This window comes from Crotalus tigris, unplaced genomic scaffold (genome assembly GCF_016545835.1).
Source record: "Crotalus tigris isolate CLP2741 ecotype Arizona unplaced genomic scaffold, ASM1654583v1 scf7180000017559.9942113025:1136094, whole genome shotgun sequence".
In the NCBI taxonomy this organism is placed as follows: Eukaryota; Metazoa; Chordata; class Lepidosauria; order Squamata; family Viperidae; genus Crotalus; species Crotalus tigris.
Genome location: NW_024096473.1, coordinates 825,524 through 847,750, shown reverse-complemented (window position 1 = coordinate 847,750; position 22,227 = coordinate 825,524). Strand labels below are relative to the sequence as shown.

The following is a 22,227-nucleotide window of genomic DNA, read 5'->3' as shown; positions in this document are numbered from 1 at the left end:
GATAGAATAAATATAGAATAGAAGATAGAATAAATATAGAATAGAATAGAATAGAATAGAATAGAATAGAATAGAATAGAATAGAATAGAATAGAATAGAATAGAATAGAATAGAATAGAATAGAATAGAATAAATATAGAATATCTTTAGGCCTAAGACAGTACTGTTGGAATTAGCCACCGAGAGATGGCACTTCTAACTTCGATCCTGACCAGCTCAAGGTTGACTCAGCCGTCCATCCTTCCGAGATTGGTAAAATGAGGACCCAGATTGTTGGGGGGCAATAGGCTGACTCTGTGAACCAGGGGTCTTCAAACTTGGCCCTTTTATGACTTGTGGCTGAGGAATTCTGGGAGTTGAAGTCCACAAGTCATAAAAGGGCCAGGTTTAAAGACCCCGGCTCTAAACCGCTTAGAGAAAGCTATAAAGCTCTATGAAGCAATATATAAGTTTAAGTGCTATTGCTATTGCTATTTCCTTGGCATTGATTTTTTTTCCTGCCAGCCCTGCTCCCTTTGACATGTCCTTGGCCAATAATCACTTTGCCTGGCTATGTACTGTATATGTCCCGCCTGTATAATGGACAATGAGCAGTTTTTTCAAATTTATCCAGGCTGAATCTGTTGCTAGTATCAGTTATAGAAGGGAGATTTAATGAAGATCCCTGCAGGAGCATCTGTGCCTTACCTAACGAGAGAAACTGAATAAATGTTTCATGTCCTTCTTCATTGTCCTTGATATTCATCTTGGCGGCAAGGATTTAATTATGCTTCTGTTAACCAACTACCTTGGAAATTAAGTAGAAAGTCTTTTTTCTTCCTTTAGGAGATAAGTCAGTGGGGGTTAGTGGAGAGTTCAAGAATTCTGCTCCATCCCCATTGTAATTGGTGGCATGATTGAATAGCTGTGTTCCTTAGAGGAATATAAGCCTCACTGCACAGAGATTTAATAATAATAATAAAGTTAGAAGGGACCTTGGAGGTCATCTAGTCCAACCCCCTGCTCAGGCAGGAAACCCTACACCATTTCGGACAAATGGCTGTCCAGTCTCTTCTTAAAAACTTCCAGTGTTGGAGCATTTACTGCTTCTGGAGGCAAGCTGTTCCACTGATTAATTGTTCTCACTGTCAGGAAGTTTCTCCTTAGTGCTAGGTTGCTTCTCTCCTTGATTAGTTTCCACCCGTTGCTTCTTGTCCTGCCTTCAGGTGCTTTGGAAAATAGCTTAATTCCCTCTTCTTTATGGCAGCCCCTGAGATATTGGAATACTGATATCATGTCCCCCCTTGTCCTTCTCTTCGTTAAACTAGACATACCCAATTCTCGCAACCGTTCCTTATATGTTTTAGCCTCCAGTCCCCTAATCATCTTTGTTGCTCTTCTCTGTACTCTTTCTAGAGTCTCAGCATCTTTTTTACATCGTGGTGACCAAAACTGGATGGAGTATTCCAAGTGTGGCCTTACCCAGGCCTTGTAAAGTGGTATTAATACTTAGTAATAGTAATAGTAGTAAAGTTGGAAGGGACCTTGGAGGTCATCTAGTCCAACCCCCTGCTCGGGCAGGAAACCCTACACCATTTCGGACAAATGGCTGTCCAGTCTCTTCACGTGATCTTGATTCTATCCCTCTGTTAATGCACTTAATTTTATTACTTTAGCGTATCGATGTAAGATACGTGATGTGTGGTCCCTCAGCATATATGAACAAATATTCAAACCCACCTTGAATGAGAGATGATCATGATAATCGTGCCTGTAATGGTATTATTTATATGCAGGTGCAACCAATTGATCAATCTACACTTTCCATGTTGAAAATGAAACATGATGAATATTATCCAGTCATGTCAACCAGCTCTCTGATCCACATGGAATATTCTTCATTGGTACCATTCAACAGAGCTATCACTGTGGTTCTTCCTTGTCCTCCAAATCCAGAAAAAAGAAGAGAAGGTATTGAGACAGATGCCGAAAGAGCAATAAGTGCTTCTGTGCCCGGAGTTACCAGCATTCATCATTTCCGGTGAGAAATAAGAAGGAACTCATCCTTGAAAATAATCTACCATTGTTCAGCAAATGTCTCAGGTAGACCCAGAATCCATAACTTATTTGCAATTGTCTTCTTCTTTCTTCTTCTTCTTCTTCTTCTTCTTCTTCTTCTTCTTCTTCTTCTTCTTCTTCTTCTTCTTCTTCTTCTCCTCCTCCTCCTCCTCCTCCTCCTTCTCCTTCCTCCTCCTCCTCCCCTCCTCCTCCTCCTCCTCCTCCTCCTCCTTCTTCTTCTTCTTCTTCTCTCCTCCTCCTCCTCCTTCCTCCTTCCTCCTTCCTCCTCCTTCTCCTCCTCCTCCTCCTCTTCTTCTTCTTCTTCTCCTTCTCCTTCCTCCTTCCTCCTCCTCTCCTCCTCCTTCTCCTCCTCTTCTTCTTCTTCTTCTTCTTTTTCTTCTTCTTCTTCTTCTTCTTCTTCTTCTTCTTCTTCTTCTTCTTCTTCTTCTTCTTCTTCTTCTTCTCCTCCTCCTCCTCCTCCTCTTCTTCTTCTTCTTCTTCTCTTCTTTTTCTCTCTTCTTCTTCTTCTTCTTCTTCTTCTTCTTCTTCTTCTTCTTCTTCTTCTTCTTCTTCTTCTTCTTCTTCTTCCTCTTCTTTTTCTTCTTCTTCCTCCTCTCCTCCTCCTCCTCCTCTTCTTTTTCTTCTTCTTCCTCCTCCTCCTCCTCCTCCTCCTCCTCCTCCTCCTTCTTCTTCTTCTTCTTCTTCTTCTTCTCTTCTCCTCCTCCTCCTCCTTCTCCTTCCTCCTCCTCCTCCTTCTCCTCCTCTTCTTCTTCTTCTTCTCCTTCTCCTTCCTCCTTCCTCCTCCTCTCCTCCTCCTTCTCCTCCTCTTCTTCTTCTTCTTCTTCTTCTTCTTCTTCTTCTTCTTCCTCCTCCTCCTCTTCTTCTTCTTCTTCTTCTCTTCTTTTTCTTCTTCTTCCTCCTCCTCTTCTTCTTCTTCTTCTCTTCTCTTCTTCTTCTTCTTCCTCCTCTTCTTCTTCTTCTTCTTCCTCCTCCTCCTCCTCCTCTTCTTCTTCTTCTTCTTCTTCTTCTTCTTCTTCCTCTTCCTCTTCTTCTTCTTCTTCTTCTTCTTCTTCTTCTTCTTCTTCTTCTTCTTCTTCTTCTTCTTCTTCTTCTTCCTAACATCTCAAGATGTTGAGAGTCTAGAACATGCACTGAAGCTCTGTTAAGAAAACATTGTTCTAAACCAGGGAAACAAAACATTGTAGAAGTTAAGGAAATGAATGTGTTGTTTATGGATTGTCTCTTGGAAAGCAGAAGTACAGTGTTTTTTTAAAAACTGCATATTTATGCAAGCTTTCCACAATCTGATGTCCTGTAGGGTCCTTGGTGCACTCTGATCTTGGTTATTTTCTTGCAGATGGTTCATTACCCAACTAGGTAACATCACCAGCACTAGAAGGGAGGAGGGTTTGCAGGGAGGAGGAGGAGGAGGAGTAGTGTGGGTCTGATCTTGGTTATATTCTTGCAGACATTTCCCTACCAACTAGGTAACATAACCAGTGCTAAAAGGGAATAGTGTTTATATACAAGTGGCTTGCCCTGTCAGTATTGGTGGGAATATTCTTGCTAGTTCTTTGATTAGGCTGATATTTAATGTTTGGTTGTTAGTTTGTGTTGGTAGTTCCCTGACTAGGGTATTGTTTACTGCTTGGTGTTATCTGGATGTTGATTGATTCTTAGGAGGAGTTGTGGTCTTTTAGCTTTTTGATCGTCTTTTTTGAATGATATGTAGATGTGGTTTATCTCTATATATCTGTTGATGGCTGATTTGGCTGAGTGTCAAGCTTCCAGGAATCCCCTAGCATTTTTGGACTTACTATGATGTTACTTCTTTGGGTAACGAGATGTCTGTAAGAAAACAACCCAGCTCAAAAAACAAGGACCCCACAGTTCAAACCTGAGCTACAAAAATTATCTTCTACTGATAATCTGATGTCCTTCAGTTGTATGGATCACAACTCTCGATACCTCCAACCAGGATAACTATAGTTATTCTGGCTAATGAACATGGGAGATATAGTTTAATGCATGTGGAGAGGAAAAAGTTGAAGAAAACTGATTTAAACATCTGTATATCAACCTACCGTCTGTCAAGCCTTGCCGACGTGATCATTAACAACTGAAGTTCATTAAAAATCAATCAGAACGTCTCGGCAATCTTTCTGAGGCAGAGGGTTTTTGGGGTTTTTTTTTGCCTTTGTATAATTTTAATGAAAAACAGTAGCAACCTTTCAACCCCCACAGTGTATCTGGTTTTATCTATAATGAAAATTTAATTAAAATATACTAAAAGAGCTTTCACGTCCTATAATCCCCAGCTGACTTTCTCTTTAGTCTTTCTGGCTACGACAGGGGTAGGCAACCTTGGCTCTTTTATGACTCGTGGACTTCAACTCCCAGAATTCCTGAGCCAGCCATGCTGAGGGGAAAGGGAGAGGTTTCCAAGCTGAGCCATGCTGGTTCAGGAATTCTGGGAGTTGAAGTCCACGAGTCGTAAAAGAGCCAAGGTTGCCTACCCCTGTCCTAAGTCCTCCTGTTCTAAGCGGTGAGCCTCCTAGACCAGGGGTAGGCAACCTTGGCTGTTTTATGACTCATGGACTTCAGCTCCCAGAATTCCTGAGCCAGCCATGCTAGGATATTTTGAAAGAATGAAAACTGGGGCCCTGGAAGAAATTTGTATTTGTTGCAGTTAAAGAAACACTAGTTTAGTAAGGATGTGAGGATCTACTTCAAGAGAAAAGTTGGTTTGGGACCACAAAGCAGAGATAGTAAGAAGATGAGTAAAGAGGATGAAACAGAGAAATATAGATAGCAATGGGATTTAGACTTATATAATCGCTTCACAGCACTTTACAGCACTCTCTAAGCGGTTTAGAGAGTCAGCAGATTTACCCCAACAATCTGGGTTCTCATTTTATCAACCTGGGCAGAATGAAAGGCTGAGTCAGACTTGAGCAGGTCAGGATCGAACTCTTGGCATTAGGCAGTTAGCCTGCAATACAGCATTGCATAACCATTGCAGAATAGAATAGAATAGAATAGAATAGAATAGAATAGAATAGAATAGAATAGAATAGAATAGAGAATGAATGAGAATGGAATGGAATGGAATGGAATGGAATAGAATAGAATAGAATAGAATAGAATAGAATAGAATAGAATAGAATAGAATAGAATAGAATAGAATAGAATTATGGAATGTAGAGTAGAGTAGAGTAGAGTAGGAATGGAGTGGAGTGGAGTGGAGTGGAGTAGAACATGGACTATAAGAATAGAATAGAATAGAATAGCATAGCATAGCATAGCATAGCATAGCATAGCATAGCATAGAATAGAATAGAATAGAATAGAATAGAATAGAATAGAATAGAATAGAATAGAATAGAATAGAATAATGGAATGTAGAGTAGAGTAGGAATAGAATAGAATGGAATGGAGTGGAGTGGAGTAGAATATGGAATATAATAATAGAATGGAATGGAATGGAATAGAATAGAATAGAATAGAATAGAATAGAATAGAATAGAATAGAATAGAATAGAATAGAATAGAATAGAATAGAATAGAATAATGGAATGTAGAGTAGAGTAGGAATAGAATAGAGTGGAGTGGAGTGGAGTGGAGTAGAATATAGAATATAATAATAGAATGGAATGGAATGGAACGGAACGGAACGGAACAGAACAGAACAGAATAGAATAGCACTTAGATTTATATACTGCTTCAAAGTATCAGCCTTTTGCCCCCCAACAATCTGGGTCCTCATTTTACCAACCTCAGAAGGATGGAAGGCTGAGTCAACCTTGAAGCAGGTCAGAATCGAACTCCTGGAGCGAGCAGTGAGTTAGCCTGCAATACTCCATTCTAACCACTGCGCCGCCAAAGAGAGAGGTATATTCTTTGCCATACTCTTGTGATTTTTCCAGAGCTCTGAGTGCCTCCTCAAGAAAACACAGGGAGAAGCTCAAGGAGCCGCTGAAAGTGCTGGGCTACAGAAACCGCGAAGAAGGCTGGGTTCTGCTGGACGACATCCCCGTGCGGAATGCAAGGAACGGCCTTGTGTCCTTTGACTTAGATCAACCCTTAGAGAGGTGAGATGAGATCAAACGTGTAGATCAGACATGTCAAACACAAGGCCCGGGGGCTGGATGTGGCCCACAAAGTGGTTTCATGTGGCCCGCGAAGCCATCCTGGAAACAGTGAGGGAACGGCCCCCACTGCCTTGGCCCTGGCCCAGGCCGGCCGGGAGCCAATGTACAATTTTGTGGTGGCCATCTAAAAGTTATATAATTTTTCTTTGTACGCTACCGCTTTTGCTATTTTAGAATTTCTTTCCCACATAAGAAACTTTATACACATATGCTGTTTAAAGATGGAAGAGGAACAAGTTAAAGAAACAATGATAATGACTTCCACTTTGCTGACGTGGCCACTATGGATGTCTGGGAGACGAGTTCTGTCTTCCACGTCTAGTTTTGCTTTGCTGGGGGACCCTGGAATGATAACATGGGCAAAGAATTTTGGGCATGACATGGAACTAGAAAACTGGCAAAGCCTTTGACACTGCATTTAGCTTTTGAGAGACCAACATGGAGGAGGGCAGACATGACATTGGGTTGCTTATAAACCCCATCAAATTAAATCAGTTAATTGCCCTCCACATACGAACTCCATTTACACTTACGGCTTTTCCTTGGTATCCTACCGAAAGCTACAATTTGGCCAATAGTTTGGAAGTTGGTTTGTGGACATGATAAGACCATGGGTTGGGGACCCCTGATTTAGAAGACATGAAACTCATAAACAGTTCCCAAGTAGGGACAGACACCTCAAGTTAAACTCATTTTAGAGCAGTCTTCCTGTTAGCCACCTGGCAGCTTTAAAAAAAAATTATAAAAGATAATAAAGCAAGAAATTGTGTAGCAACTCTCAAGAAGGCAGCTTTAATTGACGTCCTGGACGTCCTCGATGAAAGCCAAATCTCTGCTTTTTTTTTTCTTTTTAAAATTTTCTCTTTTTAGTGATTTACCCCTGCAGATGTGACCCTTCTATTCCAAGGGTTAAGCAGCTTTATAACGATATTCTTCGTCTTTGGTCAAAAGAATCAGATTTAAGATGGTAGAAGCATTGAGTTCAAAATGATCACAATATACAAGAACACCAATTATAGCACTCCTGGGTGGGGCTATTCAGTCTCTTTTTAAAGTCTTCAGATATTGGCAACCCATGCCTGAAAAATCCCGCTTCTTTATTGAAGAAGGCAAAAGCCAACATTTTTATAATTTAACTATCATAGCTTTGCCAGTGTGTTGGATTCTACACCATTATCTTACCATTTACAATGTTTTCTATGGTTTACTTAGGATACAAGTATCTGAGGTGTACCTAGTCTTCATCTTTTTTATTATTTTATAATATAAAATAAAAAAATATGAAAGAAAATAGCAGGAAAATAAGGGAAGGAGAAGGGAAGGGAAAAGTGTAGGGAATGGGGGGGGGAATAAAAGGCGTTGACTTCAAACTCCCTTTGAGTTTGTCATGTATGTGTTTTACTTTGAGAGCGGGCAACTAAATTTCATTTTTGATGTGTGCTGTTGTGCCCACAGTAAAAAAAATGACAATAAAGGTTATCTTATCTCATCTCATCTCATCTCATCTTACTGTATCTTACCTTATCTTAGCGCACCTTACCTTACCTTACCTTATCTCGCCTCATCTCATCTCATTTTATCTTATCTTACCGTATATTACCTTATCAGCGCATCTTACCTTACCTTACCTTATCTCACCTCGCTTCGCCTCGCCTCATCTCATCTCATCTCATCTTATCTTATCTTACCATATCTTACCTTATCTTAGCGCACCTTACCTTATCTCGCCTTGCCTCATGTCATCTCATCTTATCTTATCTTACCGTATATTACTTTATCTTAGTGCATCTTACCTTACCTTATCTCGCCTCGCTTCGCCTCGCTTCGCCTCATCTCATCTCATCTCATCTTATCTTATCTTATCTTATCTTACTGTATATTACCTTATCTTAGCGCATCTTACCTTACCTTATCTCGCCTCGCCTCATCTCATCTCATCTCATCTTATCTTATCTTATCTTATCTTATCTTATCTTATCTTATCTTATCTTATCTTATCTTACTGTATATTACCTTATCTTAGCGCATCTTACCTTATCTTATCTCGCCTTGCTTCGCCTCGCCTCACCTCATCTCATCTCATCTCATCTTATCTTATCTTATTTTACCGTATATTACCTTATCTTAGCGCATCTTACCTTACCTTATTTCGTCTCGCTTCGCTTCACTTCATCTCATCTCATCTTATCTTATCTTATCTTATCTTATCTTATTTTACTGTATATTACCTTATCTTAGCGCATCTTACCTTACCTTATCTCGCCTCGCCTCATTTCATCTCATCTCATCTCATCTCATCTCATCTTCTCTTCTTACCATATCTTACCTTATCTTAGCATACCTTACCTTACCTTACCTTATCTTGCCATGCCTTGCCTCGCCTCGCCTCATCTCATCTCATCTTATCTTATCTTATCTTACCTTACCTTATCTTACTGCACCTTACCTTACCTTACCTTGCTTTCCCTCGCCTCACCTCACCTCACCTCATCTTATCTTATCTTATCTTATCTTATCTTAGGTGCAGTAGATTAAGATAACAGCATCAAACTTCAACTTTTTACTTTTACATAGTAATATAAACCAGCCATTTATATAACAACAAACCCATCTAATCGGTAAAATCCAAAATCAAAGTTTCATTTTTTTCCCACCTCAATCACAAAGTCCAGAAGCAGTTTCCAAGTAGAAACAAAAGCAATTGTCGTTTTTTTTCCCCCTTTAATAAAAGCAGTCAATTTAGCCATTTCTGCTAACTCCCATCGACTTCTGCAGCCCTTCGTCCATTGTGGGAATCACAGCGGTCCTTCCATTTTTGTGCACAAAGTAATCTTGCTGCCGTCAAGATTACTTTATGCACAAAAACATAACATCAAGGTTCCAAATGTTTTCTCCCCCCCCCCCAAGTCTTTGTCCATTCAACCCAAAAGTCAAAGTTTCTGTGTTTTTATCTTTCTATTTGCTTTGAGAATCTTCTCTATTAAGATGTGAATCCTGCTTCTATACTCTTTTGCCTTATCACATCTAGTCTTCATCTTTATGCAGGTTTATTATCGTTCGCTTATCCTCCACTATGGACAACATACAACTTGTTCAGTTTATTCAGAATCTGGAAAACGCCATCCACAACATCCTGGTGAGGGTGGTCCTACATCAGAATGAAGAAGACCCTTACAAGATCATGGTCTTACTGGTTCCATCGAAGGAATTAAACATGGAGCTGCAGTGTCTATGTGAGGAGGGATATTGTGGCCCTCCAGAACCCTCAAAGCCATTTAAAATGAGAGAAGGAGAGCAGGTGTACTTTAGATTCAGTGGAAATATTTTTGCTTCAGGTAAATCAATTTTAATTCCAACAACGTTGGAAGCTATCGGTCATGCTGTTTGGACTTTACAAATGAGACTTTCAAAGAGATATATGTATGTATGTATGTATGTATGTAGGTCTTTGGTTATTCGGGTTTTCTCCCGCGTCAAATTGGAAGTGTCTTGGTGACGTTTCGACGAAGTCCCATTCGTCATCTTCAGGCTGGTGTTTTCGGCTTCGTGCTTCTAGGAGCAATGTGTGATCGTAGCTGTTTCTTCCTTTTAACTGCCAGTGGGGGTATGAACTGATTGGATGAGAGTTTGGCTGTGTTCTGATTGGATGGAGGTGTGTTCTGATTGGTTAGGAGCTTGGCTGTGCTCTGACTGGATGGGGGGGTTGGCTGTGCTCTGATTGGATGGGGGGTTGGCTGTGCTCTGATTGCTCCTAACCAATCAGGACACACCTACATCCAATCAGAACACAGCCAAGCTCTCATCCAATCAGTTCATACTTCCACTGGCAGTTAAAAGGAAGAAACAGCTACGATCACACATTGCTCCTAGAAGCAAGAAGCTGAAAACACCAGCCTGAAGATGACGAATGTGACTTCGTTTTGCTTCTTGACGGTGGTATTCTGTGTACTAGCTGCTTCTTCAGTCTTTCTTATAATCAGTGCCCCGTTGTTTTGTGAATTCAATGAATTTATGGGTTTTATGATTGACGGCTCCTGATATTTTTAGGATCTTAATCAGTTCTAGCCCAAAGTCCCATTCAGACATGCAGTTTGCACTGGCAGGAATGAATCGTCACAGTATCTCCCCCCATCTACCCCCAAAAAGATGCAGGTTAGATGTTTCTGTGCTGCCTAAATATATATCTGAGGCATTTGTCTGAAAAATGAGTAAATCATTCAATTCAGTCTTCCACTTTCTTGTTTCTTACCACTTCACCACTGAGGCTTCAGAATGAACACAATAAACAGAATAAACTTAAATACACACATCCTGCTGGTTCTGATTTAAATCTCTAGGGCCAGACCCCAAAGTTCCACAGTTTTGAAATATGGAAGAAGTCCACTATCAGTGAACTCAAGAACTTTGAAGAACAGGCCAACGAGACAATCCCTTACCCCACCCAGCCTTTGTTCTATATTTTGATTTCTTCTAATTGGATTTATAACCCCCCTTTTTTTTTCAACCTGAAAGGGAGGGAGATGACAATGAAGGCCACTGACAATGAGAAAGAATCAAAGACAAATCAAATTCACGCAACCCACCCTCAAAACACGGTCCAGGCATTGCCAACACAAAATGTAATCAGCCTATAACAAAAACGTCAGCTCTGCCATCTATCTGATGGGTGAACAAGGCTGGTGCTAGATAAGCTGCATTCATCAGAAAATGACATCTCTTTGGAGAAAGGCCTAGCCACTCTCTTCCTCACAGCCTGGCTGCATTATTTTCGGCTTATCTGTTTGCGCCACATGTCGAAAGATGATATTGGAATAATAATCTTTCTCCTGCTTTTTTTGAGGGGGGTGGGGGTGGTGGGGTCCATTGGCTTGACAAGACACCGCTCTTAGCCCAAGATCTAGATTCCCAAAAAAAGGAGGTAGCTTTGATGCCAGCTTGAAAGTCTTTGCCTGCCGAATATCATTTGAAAGGAGTTATTTACACCTTCAAGTTGATCAGCAGATTGCCTGTGCTGATTACCTAGATCAGGGATTCTCAACCTTGGCAACTTTAAGACTTGTGGACTTCAACTCAAGCTGGCTGAGGAATTCTGGGAGTTGAAGTCCACAAGTCTTAAAGTTGCCAAGATTGAGAACCCCTGACCTAGATGGTAGGTGTATGTATGCACTGCCCCTCAGAACACAGGGATAAAATAATGCTCCATTTTGAGGGCTGGTCAGTAATAAGCACAGGAAGTAGCAAATGGTTGCCTCAGGAGACAATCTATCCCATTATTATGTTTAATATCAACTAGAACAGAATAGAATAACAGAGTAGGAAGAGATCTTGAAAGTGCATGAGCAGGAGACCCTATACCATCTCAGACAAGTGACTGTCCAGTCTCTTCTTAAAAACTTCCAGTGATGGAGCGCCCACGATTTCTGGAGGCAACTTCCATTCCACTGATTAATTGTTCTGTCTGGAAATTTCTCCTTGGTTCTAGGTTGGTTCTCTCCGTCTGTTACTTCTTGTCCTACCATCGGTGCTTTGGAGAATAGGTCAACCTCCTCTTCTCTGTCATCCCTCAGATATTGTAAGACTTCTGTCCTGTCACCCATTGTCCTTTTCTTTGTTGGACTAGACATACCTAGTTCCCACATCGGTTCATTGTATGTTTTAGCCAATCATTTTAATTGAATAGAATAGAATAACAGAGTTGGAAGGGACCTTGGAGGTCTTCTAGTCCAACCCCCTGCTTAGGCAGGAAACCCTATACCACTCCAGACAAATGGCTGTCCAGCCTCTTCTTAAAAACTTCCAGTTTTTGGAGCATTCACAACTTCTGGAGGCAGGTTGTTCCACTGGTTAATTGTTTCAGCTGTCAGGAACTTTCTCCTTAGTTCTAGATTAGATCTCTCCACGATTACCTGCATGAGTTGAACTGCTCAGAGCAGGATTTTTTTTTCCCAATAGCCCAGTCTGAACATTGTGGTTTGGAGATGACTTTAAGAACAAGATGTCTATGGAAATTCTCAGTCATCCAGGTCATGGTTGTCCCAAAGGTGTTTTTTTCGCAATTGGACTTTCTTGTTTTTTCTTTGAAGATGTTTCACTTCTCATCTAAGAAGCTTCTTCAGCTCTGACTGGGTGGTGAGGAAGGATTTATACTCCTTGCAGACAGCTGGTCATTTGCATTCTTTTAGAGCAGTGGTTCTCAACCTTTTTAATGCCATGACCCCCAACCAGTCGTAAGTTGAGGACTACTCAACCGGTCGTAAGTCGAGGACTACTCAACTGGTGCGGCACCATTTTCAGAATGGGACTTTTGGCGGGCTCAGCAGGGCAGAGACAGCCTGGACAATTCCTATTGGCTTTTGAAAGCCAATAGAATTAGACTCTATTCAAGAGAGTCTATTCTATTGGCTTTCAAAAGCCAACAGAATAAAAGGGAGGAGCACAGCTAAGGAAAAGGGGGGGAAATGGCGGACTGCGTTGTTTGGCGACCCCCATGAAATGGTCGTTCGACCCCAAATGGGGTCCCAACCCACAGGTTGAGAACCACTGTTTTAGAGAGTCATTGCGGCCACTTGGAGGTGAGGACACGGACAAACCTCCAAGTGACCTCAACGATTCTCTAAAAGGATACAAATGACCCGCTGTCTGCAAGGAGTATAAATCCTTCCATTCCCCACCACCCAGTTACAGCTGAAGAAACTTCTTGGATGAGAAGCGAAACATCTTCAGAGAAAAACCAGAAACTGCATTTGCTTCTCGAAAAAGCACCTTTGGGACTTAAGAACAAGAGTTTGTTCTCAGTTAAATGTGACAGTGTAATGTTTTAATTGCAGAGGTAATGAAATTCAGCCATACTCCAGGGAGCGTCATATATCATAATTCACATCTCATTGCTTACTCAAGGAAAAGGCACTGACGTTACACACGGAGGCAAATAAACCTGTTTTATGAAAAACAATAGGGAGGCTCCCATTGAATCAAACTCAGTTTGGATCCATAACAAAGCTCGTTTCCAAATCGTGCATTTAAATTACTGTACTTTCCAGCATATAAGACGACTTTCTAAAGCGTTGAAATCGGCACCGAAGTTGGGGGTCGTCTTATACGACGAGTCGTCTTATACGCCGGAAATAGCGGTAGTTTCCAGCGTATAAGATGACTTTCTAGGTATGCAACTTGGCGCCGAAGTCGGGGGTCATCTTATACGCCGGGTCACCTTATACACCGGAAAATACGGTACAGTATCTTTCCAAATTAAGGTGTCTGAATTGAGCTGATCCTGTTTGGATGGTCAATTCGATCTGGAGGATGTAGGAGCAGATCTTTTCTATGAATTCTTTAAAAAAAAAATTCAGTTGTTACACTGAGTTGGAAGCGACTGCTTCGCTCTCACAATCCAGTCTAAATCAACCCTCTGTTTTGGAGATTCAAAGCAGGAAGGAAGGTTTGTGCAAAATTAAATCAGCCGATCAGTTAAAAGCATTTGATATTTTTGTTTGTTCCTTTTCTTTAAAAAAAAAAAAGAGTCGTAGCTTAATTATTTGTGTTGCACCCGTGCAGATGATGGGAATACCTACGGAAAAAATTACAGGCTTGCTTTTCATGCTCAGAGAAAGCCAAGACTCGCCCTTTGGATTAAGGAAATAGATGAATTTGGAAACTACAGCTCACCCCATTATAAAGGAACTGCCTTATTTTACAAAGTGGCGAAAGACACTATCCTTAACAACGTAGACCCTCTTTTGCTAGAAGACCATGAAGAAGATTCCTTCCTGTGCAAACTAGCATTAACTTTGCCAAAGGTGAGCTGTTTCATAACATGAGGATGTTATAGTCTGTAGCAATATTTGCTAGTTGCATCCCAAAAGGTCCCTTTGTTCCCCATGAAAGGACTCAGAAAAAAAATGGATTTTTCATTGCCTTGTCTGTTATATTATTATTTCTTACCAGGCTCCCCATCCAAACACAAATTTGTACTCAGCTTCTCCATGATATCAGGGTCTCTCTTCCATCAAGTTATTGGATTGGACTAGAACCTGGAAGAGTTCCAACAGGTTGCAAAGAACTGTAGTAGATTAAAGAAGAGTCTAACTCTTAGGTGTCCCCTGCCAGCTTTGCTAGTAATCCTGGTAGGAGAATAGCAATAGCAATAGCGCTTAGACTTATATACCACTTCATAGTACTTTACAGCCCTCTCTAAGCAGTTTACAATGTCAGCATTTTGCTCCCCAACAATCTGGGTCCTCTTTTCACCGACCTCGGAAGGATGGAAGGCTGAGTCAACCTGGAGCCATTGAGAATCGAACGGCCGACAGCCAGCAGTCAGCAGAGGTAGCCTGAAGTGCTGCATTCTAACCACTGCACCACCAGAATAACAAGTTGGAAGGGATCTTGGAGGTCTTCTAGTCCAACCCCCACTGACAATCTTTCTGACAAGATTTATCACATCTACATTTCTGCAGACCTGGTTTCTGTCTGGGGCAGAGAGAACTTGAGGGGGGGATGGTTTCTGCCTTTAAGACAGCGGTTCTCAATCTGTGGGTCGGGAGCCCATTTGGGGTCGAACGACCATTTCACGGGGGTCGCCAAACAACGCAGTCCGCCATTTTCCCCCCTTTTCCTTAGCTGTGCTACTCCCTTTTATTCTATTGGCTTTTGAAAGCCAATAGAATAGACTCTCTTGAATAGAGTCGAATTCTATTGGCTTTCAAAAGCCAATAGGAATTGTCCAGGCTGTCTCTGCCCTGCTGAGCCCGCCAAAAGTCCCATTCTGCAAACGGTGCTGCACCAGTTGAGTAGTCCTCGACTTATGACTAGTTGAGTAGTCCTCAACTTACGACCGGTTGGGGGGTTGCAGCATTAAAAAGGTTGAGAACCACTGCTTTAAGATCCTTTGGGGAAATATGATATTCTGCCTTTTTAATATTTCCCCAAATATTTCTTTCTCTGGATTCCTCCCACAGCTCTTTGTGCTTTGTTTAATAACCTAACCCCGGTAATATTTCTTTTTCTGTTCGTATCTTCCACCTGGACAGAAGGAAAAACTGATCAGCCGCCCTCAAAGCACAAAGAGAATTTCAACAGATATATCAGGTAAGGTTTGATAGCACCCAAACGGCATCCGGCTCAACCCTATACATTTAAGAGCCTCACAACGTGAGGTTTGGGGAGTTCCAATAAAGGAGAATATTTGTAGCTCTGGGTTGAAATGAGGGGTCTTTGGTGCCCTCTGGGCTTGGTGGTTTTCTTGCAGACGTTTCATTACCCAAACTAGACAACATCATCGGTGCTAGTAGGGAGATGGGTTTGTGGAGAGGGAGGAGGAGGAGGAGGAGGAGGTGGAGGAGAAGGAGAAGGAGAAGGAGAAGGAGAAGGAGGAGTAGGAAAGGACTGCTGAGTCCTTGGTGCTCTCTGAGCTTGGTGGTTTTCTTGCAGACGTTTCATTACCCAAACTAGACAACATCATCGGTGCTAGTAGGGAGATGGGTTTGTGGAGAGGGAGGAGGAGGAGGAGGTGGAGGAGAAGGAAAAGGAGAAGGAGAAGGAGGAGTAGGAAAGGACTGCTGAGTCCTTGGTGCTCTCTGAGCTTGGTGGTTTTCTTGCAGACGTTTCATTACCCAAACTAGACAACATCATCGGTGCTAGTAGGGAGATGGGTTTGTGGAGAGGGGGGGAGGAGGAGAAGGAGAAGGAGAAGGAGAAGGAGAGGGAGAAGGAGGAAAGGACTGCTGAGTCCTTGGTGCTCTCTGAGCTTGGTGGTTTTCTTGCAGATGTTTCATTACCCAAACTAGACAACATCATCAGTGCTAGTAGGGAGATGGATTTGTGGGGAGGGGAGGAGCAGGAGGAGGAGGAGGAGGAGGAGGAGGAGGAGGAGGAGGAGGAGAAGAAGAAGAAGAACTGTGGGCTCCTTGGTGCTCTCTGAGCTTAGTGGTTTTCTTGCAGACGTTTCATGACCCCAAACTAGATAACATCATCAGTGCACCATGGATGTTAGCTAGTTTGGGTAGTGAAATGTTTGCAAGAAAACCACCAAGCTCAGAGGGCACTGATGACTCGTCATTTTGGGGGGGGGGGTTGTTATATGGTGGATTTTTAATGCTGTTAGCCTTCCAGAGTCTCCCTGAGTGAATTGGATGGTCACATAAAATTGTTAAGCAAATAAATCTTACACTTTCACGGAACTCAACAGCAAGCCTAGCCAGTGGACCCATCAGGAAAATTAGGATTGATTGGGCAGTGTTAATAAACACAAAAGGTACGCACGCTTCCAAGTTCTCCAGAACTTTATATTAGATAAAATGTTACAAAGATCAGGAGAGGGAGAAGAAGCAAAAGCAACTATTGAGATATTATGCTTTTTATCTTTTATTTTAGGCAGCCCTGAATCCCAAAGGGAGTTGGGTGGTTCTTAAGTATGAAAAATAAATAAGTAAATCTATTAAGACATCAGCCTTGATGTTAGCAGCCCTGGGATCTGCTGCTCAGAGTATGTCTCCAGATGGACTTTGCGGACTGACCTTGACCAGTTTCAGGGCAGAGTTACCTATGATCGGTGGTGGGATTCAAATATGTGAACAACTGGTTCTCTGTGTGGATGCCGCTTCTGGAAGTCCATTCTGGTCCTGGGCAACAAAAAAATTAGCTACCGGTTCTGCTGAAGTGGTGCGAACTGGCTGAATCCCACCACTGCCTATGATGTAATCAGCTCTTTTTTTTCCCAGATTTCAGTTGCAATTATGTGATTTTTGTTTGTTGGTTTCTTCTTAAGTCCATAGCCACATGGAATTATGGCAGTGATTCGATTCAGGACTGTAGGGAAAGGGAAAGAGACTAAAGGAACTGGTTCTTTTTAAACTTGAGAAAAGATGATTTAAAGCAGTGGTTCTCAGCCTTTTTAATGCCGCGACCCCCAACTGGTCGTAAGTCAAGGACTACTCAACTGGTGCAGCACCGTTTGCAGAATGGGACTTTTGGCGGGTTCATCAGGGCAGAGATAGCCTGGACAATTCCTATTGGCTTTTGAAAGCCAATAGAATTAGACTCTATTCAAGAGAGGCTATTCTATTGGCTTTCAAAAGCCAATAGAATAAAAGGGAGTAGCACAGCTAAGGAAAAGGGGGGAAAAATGGCAGACTGCGTTGTTTGGCGACCCCCGTGAAATGGTCGTTCAACCCCAAATGGGGCCCTGACCCACAGGTTGAGAACCACTGATTTAAAGGATGTTTTTCAAGAAGCTGTAGGGTTGCCAGCATCAAGTGCAACCACATCCCAAAGTGCAAGACAAAGAATAACTGTAGGCAGTGGTGGAATTCAAATACCTGAACAACCGGTTCTCTTATTCGATACAGGCCTGGGCCTCCAAGGCCTAGAATGGACTTCCGGAAGTGGCATCCATGCACTTCCGGGGGGCCGTTCTAGGCCTGGGAGGCCTCCTTCAGGCCTCCGAGGCCTAGAACAGACTTCTGGAAGTGGCATCCACGCACTTCCGGTGGACCTGCAAGCCTCCAACACTTAGACTGGACTTCTGGAAGCCATCCAGTTCTCTGAATGCAGCAAAATTTACCTACTGATTCTGCTGAACCGATGTGAACTGGCTGAATCCCACCACTGACTGTAGGAGATGACAAGGTTGAGCCCGAGGGAGGGGTCAAATGCGTCATAAGTCACGAATCCCTGCATGCCCGTAAGAGATCTAAGTACAGCCCACCTTAAATGCCTTTCTTATCTCCCGCTCATTTCCCTTGACCGTTAGTTGGGCAGATTCCTTATACTAATTTGAACTGTTTGAATCTCCTGATTTCCCCGGCACTTAAGTTCAAGTAGAGAATTTTTTTTTCTAATTGTAATAATAGCATGATCATTGAACCAATCATCCACAAGGATGTTGGGTTGTCCATCCAGGATAGGGTAAGCAGAAGCTGAACATATGGACTCCTGCAACAAGCAGAGGTTGAACTTGTTCACTTAAAAGGCTCCTTCCAACTCATGCTTAAATCCTTGCCCACATTGTGGAGCATATTCTGATGCAATTATTCAACCAATCAATCAGAACAGAGCTGGGGGGGATCCTGGAGGTCTTCTAGTCCAAGGGAACTTTGTTAGTGGTTTGAATCTCTATCCTTACTTACTTCTCTTTCCAAAAATAAACATGAATTAACCTTTTCTTCCTTCAAGTCTGATCGTATTCCAGGTTCTTTGAAATGCAAGTCATTTCCTGACATGTGTTGAAGGTCAAATATGGCTCTAAGACTCATGCCTCAGCATGCATATTTTCCAGTGAGACAGACCTACCCAGACAGGAAGATCATTTAGTACAATTTATTCGGAATATTCTGATAAAAAGGACTCCTCTCATTCAAAGAGGGGAACCAGCTCCTTAGCTGACGTTCCATTTATAGCTAAGACCTCGAAGAGAACGGAAGAGAAAAGGTGATCGGACAGGGCAAAAGTAACTTCCCCTTGGCATAGGAAATCACGTGGTCAAACATGTGGCATATTTGCATCCCATAATGCCAGACATGTTCACATTAAAATGAAACGTGATGACAGAAGGGAGGTTGAGATGTCAACAAGGAAAAAGATTGTTTGGAGTTCATGAGACAAACCCAAATTAGCCAATTATCTCTAGCAAGCAATTCTCTTATCAGGAAACATCAATCCAGACATACCTTCCTATAAATTATCTTCCCAGTTTAGAAATGTTAGAAGCGATGGGTGAATCCTTACAGCAATAAGTTATAAAGCTTTCATGTGTTCCAGTCCAATGGTTTGATAAGCCCTTATGGCTATTTTAAAAGAGAGAGCAATAGATCAAATTAAAATACAAAGTGACTATGCTAGCTAACAAGTATGACAATATGATCCAAAGGTGCTTCTTTTCAAGATCAACTGGACTTTCTTGTTTTTGCTTTGAAGACGTTTCGCTCCTCATCCAAGAAGCTTCTTCAGCTCTGACTGGATGGTGGGGAATGGAAGGAGTTATACTCCTTGCAGACCGCTGGTCATTTGCCTTCTTTTAGAGAGTCGTTGAGGCCACTTGGAGGTTTATCTGTGTCTTCAGGGTCATCTGAGTGGTGCAAATGGGTGTGAAGCCTTTTTGGCTGCAGGATGTTTTCTGCCCTGTGTTCCTTCACTGTTGAAGACAGGCGTAGGCTGTTGGGGATGAGCTTGTGTTATCTGAATCTCAAACTGAATATAGGAATATAAATCTTTCCACTCTCCACCATCCAGTCAGAGCTGAAGAAGCTTCTTGGATGAAAAGCGAAACATCTTCAAAGAAAAACAAGGAAGTCTTGAAAAAACACCTTTGGGACAAACCATGACCTGGATGACTGAGAATCTCCATGGACATATGACAATATGACAAAATCCATGTCACGTGCCCCTTGGTGTTCAGTGCTTTTTTTTTTTAAATTGCATGCAATTCCATCTCTTTATAAATATTTTGACCAGCAGAAGTCATGTGGGACAACCTGCTCTACTGGCTGTCGGAAGAGCTGTCAGAAGAGAATGCCAATTCTCTTGCGCAATACCTGCCTCTCCACCGAAGCACTCTTCAGTTTATTAAACTCAAGTGTCCTGAGAATCTGACCGAGCAGATCTACGAGCTTCTGTGCTTCTGGAGACGGAGCCTTCCAAGGTCTGCCAACAAGCTCAAGCTTCTCTCTCGCTACCTTGGCAAAATTGGCCGGAATGATCTGGTTCAACATCTCCAACTCAAGTGGACAAACCAAAGCGTCATGAAGAAAATTCATCGTTAGGGGTGCCGTTGTGGGGCTGGATTGAAGTAAAAGGTCACGTTCTCCAAAAGAAGAAGGTTATCTTGAACGTTCTTCCTAAGTGGATTTGGGAGTGGAGGGAGAAGTTAAAGGGAAGCTCTTTTCCAAAGGTTAATCGGCTTGTGGAGATTCTGTTAGGTTAGCTTTATGATAAAGTAGAAGTAGTGGCGAATATCTGTAGCTCAGCTGTAGGATGAGGGTGAAGGTGTGTTCTCCGACCCACAAGCTCAGAGAAGGAACCTTCACCCTCAAAGTAGAATTAGCTTATTGGGTTGTGTTTCCTGTCTGATCTACCTGGTGTCACCTCCATCCGTCGTCGTCCAATGAAACAAAGTCCAGGCACGCGGGTACAAGGTGGTTAGCAAGGTTTATTCCCAGCAAACGAAAAGTCAGCACTGGGAGTGGTTTGCTCCCAGTGCTTTACATAGCCGTGCCCTGCCCTACAGCCCCACCCCCAGCAGCAGGCCAGCATCCACCCAGAGTGTGTAAAACTCCCTTTTCCGGCCTTCCCTCAGCCCGACTACACCTTGCTAGCCCTCCATTCAGCAGGTACAGCCAAGACCTTCCGCCAGCTCACCAGGCTTTCCAAGCTGTCCACGCCCTCGGCTGTCCCCTCCAGCCTCCCGTATGACCGCCAGGACGTCAGCAGCCTCCTCTCACCTCCTGGAGCCCTCCATGTCCTCCAGAGGCTTTCTGCAGCGGCTGGAGGCTTTCCTGATGCCCAGCTGCTGTAGCTGATGTCAGGCCTCCCTCCCGGCTGCCGGCGGACCTCCGCGGCTGGCTAGAGGCAGGTGATGTGCTGCAGGGATCGCTGGGGGAGGGAGAGGGTCATCCCTGCCTCCCACCTGACCCGTTCAGCAGCTGGCTCGGCTCTGGACCGTGGGCGGCATCTGGCTGTTCAGCTGGCTTCTCCGGTCCTGGCTGGCTGCTCCAGTTCACCCCCACACACACTGGTGAATGGCAAACCCTGCGGGGCTTGACACCTGGTAGGGCTGACATCAGTCTCGCAATTCTGAAAGTACAGTTCCCTTGTTGTTACTTTTACAACCTGAGAACATAGAGCAGATCCCATTTGGCCCTCTTGTTCCACCCATTAGGCAGCTGTGGGCTCTGCTCTCTCTTATCTGATCTTTCCCTAGGTGTTATCTCTTTGTCAGGTCTTCCTAGGTCATCTCCATGTCTCCCTGAGAGAGTGTCTTCAAGTGTTTTTGCCTTTTGGCAAAGGATAGAGAATCAGTTGTCTTCTTGCTGAAGTTATTTAGCTAGTGTGGACTTGTGGAAGATGGTGTTTCCTGGACTTGGTTAAGCACATGTCACTAAGTCCATTGTCCCATCCTTGTGTCAAGTTTCGTATCACGGTTTTGCTGGTGCGACAAATTCTGCTTCTCAGCTTGTCAGTGATTTCGGAGGGAGGGGAAGGGATTGGAATGCATTCTTCAAAGATTAAGAAGCTGGACCATGAGATTCAAGGACATTACACCAGGTGTCTGGCTAGACCCAGAGACACTTTCTCATAACAATATTTTTCTACTTGATTGGGCAACATGACCTAACCAAGAGAGAGGAGGGAGAATTCTATGCTTTTATTATATGGCAGTGATGGCGAACCTTTGAGAGACCGAGTGCCCAAACTGCAACCCAAAACCCACTTGTTTATCACAAAATGCCAACACAGCAATTTAACCTGAATACTGAGGTTTTAGTTTAGAAAAAAACAACTCATACCTTAACATTTTTTGTCTTAAAAGAAAAACACCATAACAAAGCTTTCAATGATACAAACAACTTTTTACTGAAAGGTAAAAGTTTGCATTTGGCATGCTTTTGAACAATTAATGTGATTTTTGCTGTTGTATGCATGCTGATAATTTGTTTAACCTTGACTTATACTTTGTAAGTTTGAGAGCAACACATGCAGCACTCAGGTCATCTGTTAGTCTGTTTCTGGTGTCAGTTTTGATATAATTCAAAGCTCAAAACAGCGTGCTCGCTCCGGAGGCTTGTTTTGGCTAGGAAGGAGCTTGAGAAATGGCTTTTTCTAGTCAAACAGCGAGGCACACGTGCCCATAGAGAGGGCTCTGAGTGCCCCTTCTGGAATGTGTGCCATAGGTTCGCCACCACTGTTATAGGGATATGGGCTGCCCAGAGCTGGTTTTGCTTTCATATGTGCTGAAATGATGTACTCAATAAAGTTTTGCATCAAGAGTTTGGATCATCTTGAGGGTGCTTGCTTGGTCTGAGTCTCGACATCTTGATTTAAAAA

At 42.8% G+C, this 22,227-nt stretch overlaps 1 protein-coding gene across 3 annotated transcripts in view; it reads left to right on the top strand.

Moving 5' to 3' along the window:
• DTHD1 (death domain containing 1) overlaps positions 1–21,775 on the top strand; it is a 39,990-nt gene extending 18,215 nt beyond the window's left edge. For 2 of the 3 annotated variants that reach the window (XM_039347646.1, XM_039347630.1), the window contains exons 5-11: positions 1,777–2,021; positions 5,965–6,129; positions 9,235–9,524; positions 11,672–11,761; positions 13,744–13,985; positions 15,219–15,276; positions 19,642–21,775. In XM_039347646.1, the coding sequence (XP_039203580.1) occupies positions 1,777–2,021; positions 5,965–6,129; positions 9,235–9,524; positions 11,672–11,761; positions 13,744–13,985; positions 15,219–15,276; positions 19,642–19,946 (1,395 nt within the window). In that variant the 3' untranslated portion in view covers positions 19,947–21,775. The remainder of the gene's footprint in view (positions 1–1,776; positions 2,022–5,964; positions 6,130–9,234; positions 9,525–11,671; positions 11,762–13,743; positions 13,986–15,218; positions 15,277–19,641) is intronic. The other variant, XM_039347638.1, reaches the window with a different exon arrangement.
• The last annotated feature ends 452 nt before the right edge of the window (positions 21,776–22,227 follow it).